The sequence below is a fragment of the Schistocerca piceifrons genome, chromosome 3 (assembly GCF_021461385.2).
Source record: "Schistocerca piceifrons isolate TAMUIC-IGC-003096 chromosome 3, iqSchPice1.1, whole genome shotgun sequence".
NCBI lineage: Eukaryota > Metazoa > Arthropoda > Insecta > Orthoptera > Acrididae > Schistocerca > Schistocerca piceifrons.
In genome coordinates this window covers 102,812,319-102,820,660 of record NC_060140.1, presented here as the reverse complement: position 1 = coordinate 102,820,660, position 8,342 = coordinate 102,812,319, and the positions used below count along the sequence as shown (strand labels likewise).

Genomic DNA, 8,342 nt, shown 5'->3' with positions numbered 1-8,342 from the left:
GCTCAAACATCGAGCCACAGAGACACAACATTTAAAGTAAGATACACCTCTGCAAATACCATGTTTATCTGGTAACGAGAGTATATTGCGGACTGGTCGTCTTAGAAATTTTCATACTTATACGAGGTGCGTACAGTAAGTAATGCAACAGATTTCTTTTCTGAAAGCAGGTTGGTTTTGTTCAGGTTTCCAATACACCATATTATTCCCCACTTGTTTTGGCTACAAAACCCTATTTTTCAACTTAATCTCCGTTCAATGCGACGGCCTCACAACACCCTGCTGGGAGGATCTGTATGCCCTCATGGTACCACTCTTTTGGTCAACGTCGGAGCCAACGACCTGCTCCATCACTAACGTTCCCATCTTACAGGTTCTGCATCCCGCAAACTGCATCCTTCACTGGACCAAGCAGATGGAAGTTTGAAGGTACGAGATTCGGGCTATAGGGTGGATGTCAGACAACAGGGCCAATGACATTTTTTGAGATCCTCTCAGGTACACAGACTAGTGTGAGGCACTGCAAGGGTTAGCTGCACGGTGTAAGGCACCTGGGTTAGCTGTGCTGTCTAAGGGGCCTGGGTTAGCTGTGCTGTCTGAGGCACCTGGATTAGCTGCGCTGTCTAAGGCACCTGGATTAGCTGCACAGTCTGAGATGCCAGGGTTAGACATGCAGCCTAAGGAGCCTGGGTTAGCTGCGCAGTCTAAGGTGCCTGGGTCAGCTGCGCTGTCTAAGGCACCTGGGTTAGCCACACAGTCTAAGGTGCCTGGGTTAGCCACATGGTCTAAGGCACCTGGGTTACCTGCACTGTCAAAGGCACCTGGGTTATCCAGGCAGTTTAAGGTGCCTGGGTTACCCACGTGGTCTAAGGCACCTGGATTAGCTGCACTGTCTAAGGTTCCTGGGTTACCCATGCGGTCTAAGGCACCTGGGTTAGCCTCACTGTCTAAGGTGCCTGGGTTATCCAGGCAGTTTAAGGTGCCTGGGTTACCCACGTGGTCTAAGGCACCTGGATTAGCTGCACTGTCTAAGGTTCCTGGGTTACCCATGCAGTCTAAGGCACCTGGGTTAGCCTCACTGTCTAAGGTTCCTGGGTTACCCATGCAGTCTAAGGCACCTGGGTTAGCCTCACTGTCTAAGGCGACTGGGTTAGCCGCACGGTCTAAGGTGTCTGGGTTATCCACATGGTCTAAGGGGTTAGCTGCACGGTCTAAGGTGTCTAGGTTAACCATGCCATCTAAGGTGCCTGGGTTAGCTGCACTGTCTAAGGCACCTGGGTTAGCTAAGCAGTAAAAGGCGCCTGGGTTAGCCGCACGGTCTAAGGTGCCTGGGTTAGCCACATGGTCTAAGGCGCCTGGGTTAGCTGCCCTGTCTAAGGTGCCTGGGTTAGCTGCACTGTCTAAGACGACTGGGTTACCCACGCAGACTAACGTGCCTGGGCTAGCTGCTCTGTCTAAGGTGCCTGGGTTAGCTGCACTGTCTAAGGCGCCTGGGTTAGCTACGCAGTCTAAGGCGCCTGGGTTAGCCACACGGTCTAATGCGCCTGGGTTAGCCACACGGTCTAAGGCGCCTGGGTTAGCCACATGGTCTAAGGCGCTTGGGTTAGCTGCCCTGTCTAAGGTGCCTGGGTTAGCTGCACTGTCTAAGACGACTGGGTTACCCACGCAGACTAACGTGCCTGGGCTAGCTGCTCTGTCTAAGGTGCCTGGGTTAGCTGCACTGTCTAAGGCGCCTGGGTTAGCTACGCAGTCTAAGGCGCCTGGGTTAGCCACACGGTCTAATGCGCCTGGGTTAGCCACACGGTCTAAGGCGCCTGGGTTAGCCACATGGTCTAAGGCGCTTGGGTTAGCTGCCCTGTTTAAGGTGCCTGGGTTAGCTGCACTGTCTAAGACGACTGGGTTACCCATGCAGACTAACGTGCCTGGGCTAGCTGCTCTGTCTAAGGTGCCTCGGTTAGCTGCACTGTCTAAGGCGCCTGGGTTAGCTACGCAGTCTAAGGCGTCTGGGTTAGCCGCACGTTCTAATGCGCCTGTGTTAGCCACACGGTCTAAGGTGCCTGGGTTAGCCACACGGTCTAAGGCGCCTGGGTTAGCTGCCCTGTCTAAGGTGCCTGGGTTAGCTGCACTGTCTAGACTGGGTTACCCACGCAGACTAACGTGCCTAGGCTAGCTGCTCTGTTTAAGGTGCCTGGGTTAGCTGCACTGTCTAAGGCGCCTGGGTTAGCTACGCAGTCTAAGGCACCTGGGTTAGCTGCACGGTCTAATGCGCCTGGGTTAGCAGCGCGGTCTAAGGCGCCTGGGTTAGCCACATGGTCTGCGGCGCCTGGGTTAGCTGTGCTGTCTAAGGGGCCTGGGTTAGCTGCACGGTCTAAGGTACCTGAGTTAGCCGCATGGTCTAAGGCACCTGGTTTAGCCACAAGGTTTAAGGCACCTTGCCACCGTTCGCATGGCTGCCCCCGTCGGAGTCGGAGGTTCACCTCCCATGGGTATGGGTGTGTGTCTTGTCCTTAGCATAAGTCAGTTTTATGAAGGTGTACAAGCCTAGGGACCGATGGCCTCAGCAGTATGGTCCCATAGGAACTCATCACAAATTTGCTAGTGTGAGGCCTTGGGTTGTCGAGGAATCGGAAAAGTTCGTTGGCATTTTTGTGGCGACCAACATGTTGAAGAGGTTTCCTCAGTTTCCTGAGAGTAGCACAACACACTTCAGAGCTAGTCGTTGCACGATTAGGGAGGACATCATACAGAATGACCCCTTCAGAGTCCCAGAAGACAGCTGATAAGGCTGATGGTGCGGTCTTGAACTTTTTCCCCGGAGGAGAGATGGTGTGATGTTCCACGGATAGTTGTTTCGTTTCCGATTCGAAGTGATGAACCTAAGTTTCACCGTCTGTGACTTTGTTTTAGCAAAAATATTCACGGTCAGCCTCGCAACTCGCAAGAGATTCCCCACGGATGGTCCCTATGGTCTTGTACAATCGGCGTTCAAAACGTTTTGCACAGTCGTCTCTATTTTTTTATTTTTTGCAGGAGGAGAATGAAATTTTTTGTCAACATACATAGAACATTTAGCTATAAGTTGGTATAAAAAGTATTTGCTCTTATTTACAGGTCCGCAATAATGGGCCGTAAAGTAGATAGATTGCGACAACGGTCAGTGATGGAGTTCCTTTTCAAGACCGGCGATGACTCTGCCACATCGATTCACAGGAAGTTGCTCCCTGTTTGTGGGGAGGACACAGTGGATCGCAGTATCCAGCAGTCGTTGCAGAGGTTTAAAGAAGGTGATTTCTCTGTACTGGATAATCCACAATGCGGTAGACCATCGACGGCAGTGAGTGATGTGAGTAAGGAGACCACTGATAAAATCATCCAAAATGATTGATGTGTGACGACACGACAGTTTGCTGAAATGACTCCTTCGTCATTGGGTAGCGTGGTATTACTGGTACAGTCACTAGGTTACAGAAAAATCTGTGCACGTTGGGAGTCTAGACTATTGACAAGAGAAATGAAAACGATGAGGAAGAATGCGTGCGAGGGTCTCATGAAGACCTTTACTGAAGAGTGGAAATAGTTTTGACGGCATCATTGCCCAGGATAAAACATGGTTGCTTTTGTCCGAATCTGAGAGCAAAACCCAATCCCTGGAGTGGCGTCATCTGGGCTTCCCTCGAAAGAAGAAACCAAGACTTTCACGAACAGCAGACTGAAAGGTGATGGCCTCCTTCTTCTGGGATCAGTGAGGTGTCATTTTCATTGATTTTTTTTCGTACCTGGCTCCACAGTTAACCGGGACCGTTACTGTTTGTCACTGGGCAAGCTGCGACGTGCAGTCAACACCCACAGACCACAGCTTTAGGGTGAGCTCATCAGACTACACTATGACAATGCCAAACCCCACACAGCCCTTATGACGCAGGAGAAAATGAGGAAACTGGGTTGGAAAATTCTTCCTCATCCTCCCTACACCCCGGACTTGGCTCCGTCTGATTTTTACCTCTTTGGACGTCTGAAGGCCCACCTGCGCTGTGAAACATTTTATAGAGGGAAACACCTTATTTCCTCTGTCAAGCGATGGTGTAAAAGTCAATCCACAGAATTTTACCAAAGTGCATTTACATCATGGAAAGAATGTTGGGCTAGATGGGTCACAGCTGATGGAGGCTACGTTGAGTAGGCTCAATGTATAGCTAAATGTTCCAAGTATGTTCACAAACAATTTCGTTCTCCTCCTCGAAAAAATAAAAAAATTAGAGACTACTGTGCGAAACTTTTTGAACGCCCTTTGTGTTATGTGGCGAGAAACTCAATGGGCACACATCTACTTTGTGTATCCCAACTGGTGGACGAGTGTGTCGAGTCGTGCAGCAAGATGTTTAACTGAGATCCGTGATCACCTCGAATGAGAGTGTCCGCACGTTCCAACGTTGCAGCAATCAGAGATGTGCGCGCGGCCGGCCGTCTTGGGGGGGGGGGGGGGGGGGGGGTGTATCGGACAGGCCTGCGCGACTTTGTTGCGGTGATGACTGGCGCCTCGCCCAACGACTCAGCGTGCTTTAGTTCACTACCAGGTCTCCGTGGGCATTCTGCAAGGCCCTGTTAACGTCTGCGACGGTCTTGTTTCCGGCCAACAGACACTCAGCGACTGCTCTCTGGTCAAAGTGCAAATCCGTGACAGACGTCATTTTGAAGCTCGCGTTCATTGCTGCCACCTATCAGATCTTCGTGAAACTGTACGGGCTGAAGCAGGAATATTTCACCACGTTCCACAACAAATTCGGCATTTTTTCAGACGAAACTGGAATAGAAAAAAAAACGTGTTGCACTACGCCCCTTGGATAATTTGAAGTCCAATGCTTAGCCATCTAGTAAGTGCGATGTGCGCAATCGTGCATGGAAGTACAGTAATTACGGGTTAACGTTAGTTTCGCATTTTCTGCTAGAAAGCTTCACTGTACAGAGTGTTTATAAATTTGTTATTCAAATTTGTGAAAATGACAAATAACTTACAAAAATCCAGAACATAATTTTCACTCTACAGCAGAGCGTTGTCTGTTGTGAAATTTCCTGGCTGATTAAAACTGTGAGCCGGATCGAGACTCGAAATGCCTTTCGCATTCAAGTGCTCTACCGACTTTGTTTATCTCATTTTGTTGGTTATTGTTCGTTGCATATGTTAAGGGCGGACATCCATGACATCTGTTAAGGTTCATCGTTGATCACCCTTTTTTTTTTATTGCAGAGAGCAGCAAACCCTCTGACCGAACACGTTGAGCTACCGTGCCGGCTTCCGACTGAGCCACCCACGCATGACTGACGACGCGTCCTCACCACTTAATTTCCACCAGTACTTCGTCTCCTACCTTCCAAACTTCACAGAAGATCTCCTGCGAATCTTGTAGAGCTAGCACTCCTGGAAGGAAGGATATTGCGGAGACATGTCTTATCCACAACCTGCAGGATGTTGGCAGAATGCAATTTTCACTACGCAGCGGAGCGTGCGCTGTTATGAAACTTCCTCGCAGATTAAACTGCTTGTCGGCCGAGACTCGAACTCGGGACCTTTGCCTTTCGCAGGCATGTGCGTTACTACGCAAGCACATCACACGACCGTCCGTACAGCTTTAATTCCGCCAGTACGTTGTTGGATGGTAGGAGATGAGGTACTGGCGGAAGTGAAGCTGTGAGAACGTGTCCTGTGTTGTGCTTGCGTAGTTCAATCGGTAGAGCACTTGCCTTCAAAAGGCAAAGGTCTGGAGTTCGAGTCTCGGACCGACACACAGTTTTAATATGCCAGGAAGTTTCAACTTACAGAAATGTTTGATAGAGCACTGAATGCGGTATATCATCTAGTTTTATTCTCACCCAACATTTTTAGTTCCCGACGGAGCTAGGCGGCATAGAGTCGAGCAACGATGCAGAACGTGCGCAATGTTGTTTGTGGTTTCATGAATCCAGACCCGCTACTATTGTCAGAGACAATGCAGGACTAACACCTCAAAGACAAACCATTATTAACTGTTTATGTATCACATAGGACACCGGTTCAGTGTCGGCCAGCAATCTCAGCAACTGAACAAGTTCGGCAGACTTACATTCGTAGTCCGAATAAATCGACAAGCCGTGCCAGCTTACAATTAATTGAATATACCTAGCGTTGTAGTGCAGAGCCGGCCGGTGTGGCTGAGCGGTTCTAGGCGCTTCAGTCTGGAACCGCACGATCGCTACGGTCGGAGGTTCGAATCCTGCCTCGGGCATGGATGTGTGTGATGTCCTTGGGTTGGTTAGGTTTAAGTAGTTCTAAGTTCTAGGGGACTGATGACCTCAGATGTTAAGTCCCATAGTGCTCAGAGCCATTTGAACCATTTTGTAGTGTGGAAGGTATTACAGACACGCCTGTCATTGAAGCTATTCAAATTGGAACTGTTGAAAGCTTTTAAGAGAAAGTGACAAATAAGCACGAGCTGAGTTTTACGTAGAAATATTTAACAAAATGGTGCCAGCGGTAAAGTGAATCGGCATAATGTTCGGATATGGGGTGAGCAGAAATCACGTCACGTAATCGCATATGTACGTGCCTCGCCTAAGATAAATTTTTGCTCTGTAAGCTGTAATAAGATTTACGGTCCTTCCTTCTTTGCTGAGTCAACTGTAATTGGCATACCGTAGCTGGACATGGTTGAATGTTATCTAATGCCTCAATTACAATAGTAAATGGGCACAGACTTATTTTCCAGCGAGATGGAGCGCCACCACATTATCGTGGTGAAGTTGTCCGCGTCTCCGTAGGAATGTGCCGACTTGGAGGTGATGGAACAATGTTCTGACTACCATGATCACCAGATTTAATTGGAATGGACTTCTGTGTATGGGGCTGCTTTAACTCTTCCGGGAAACGTCAACGAACTGCCACATCGGATAACACTTGCATTTGACACCATACATCAAGAGTTTGCAGGAAATCGATTACACAAGTCGCGTTAAAAAAGGCAGCGGCATTGAATATTTGTAAATAAAACTTATAGGTGTACTGCATTCAGTGCTGTATCAAACATTTCTTCAAATTCCTTACCTTTCTCTCAATCAAAGGTTACTGTTGTGGAACTAATTTATAAACACACTGTATTAAGGCAATCAGTGGCTACCTCAAACGGATCTATGAAATTGTGTGAATGGAACTATGATGCGAATAAGAGTTCTACATCGTGGGGGGGAGTTTTGTCTGAATTTCAGTCATAATATATTCACGCTTCCCTATCAACTGTTTCTCATTTCAGGGGAACTATTCATAAGAAATAGTAATAGAAATCCTTCCTAATACCAGTAATTGTCCACAATAAGAAAAGTCTTTTATGAAAAATTTCAGGCGAGTGAAGATTACAATAAACTTTCTAGTTTATTAGATCTTTGTTTAAAGTTGGCTCTAGTTCTTCTTGTCTAGGGGCCTGATTCTTGAAGATAAAATTCTCACATTTTAGGTCCTCATGGTTGAAATGATCTAAATAAGTTTGAAGGTTGTTGTTGCAGAATTTTTGTAGTTACATTAATATATTTTGTCACATTTTAGTATATCATGCATTCTTTTGAAGTTTCACATTAACAAAGCCGAAATTACATTGTTAGCCCCAAAAAAAAATATATCCGATCATATCAGAGGCATGTTTTCTACCACTTCACTCTACGATAATAACCATATTCGAAAGGGTTTACAATTTTTCTTGACAAATGAATTTACTTTAATTTCGATTATTGTTTCATAAATGAATCCAGAAATAAACATAGTAAACAGTACTAAACTGCGTAATTAATAATAAAAATTTTATGTGCCAAGTAATTCGTAGTTTCAAATATTTTTTTAAAAAAATTTTTAACTGTACATTCAAAGTTAGTACTTATCGATTGTAACATCGAAAATAAAGTAATTTCTTTTCATAAATTTTAGCTTGAAATGTAACATATTGAGTGTGAAATTATGTGAAAGTTTTCACTAAAGCGGCTGAGATAGTACTGACTTGTCTAAAATTCGAAAAATAATACTGCTATCGACAACTACTGTTGAGGAAAAGTAATGCTAAAGAAGGTTGTCCCGTTACAAGTTCGATGGGGCACGTGTCACTTAGGGACAAGGTTAGAATTTTGTAAATGTGATATCTGTACCTTGGGAGTAAGTCTGTTCAGTGGTGCTGTCCAAATACTCCAAGTCTGATACCAAAAAAATAAGGCGGGTAGCTATTCAGAACCAACTTACAACAACAAATATGGGAGGGCGGCATATACATTTGAAAAAATTACTTTTCACTCCTTGTTGGACAGCTGATCAGTTGAACTGAAATATTAAA

At 46.4% G+C, this 8,342-nt stretch overlaps 1 protein-coding gene across 1 annotated transcript; it reads right to left on the bottom strand.

Annotated features, from left to right (window-relative positions):
• Positions 1 to 507: 507 nt before the first annotated feature.
• LOC124788424 (MARCO-like protein) lies at positions 508 to 1,104 on the bottom strand. The gene has a single exon (XM_047255691.1). The coding sequence runs from the start codon at positions 1,102 to 1,104 to the stop codon at positions 508 to 510; it is 597 nt and encodes a 198-aa protein (XP_047111647.1).
• Between the last annotated feature and the right edge of the window lie 7,238 nt (positions 1,105 to 8,342).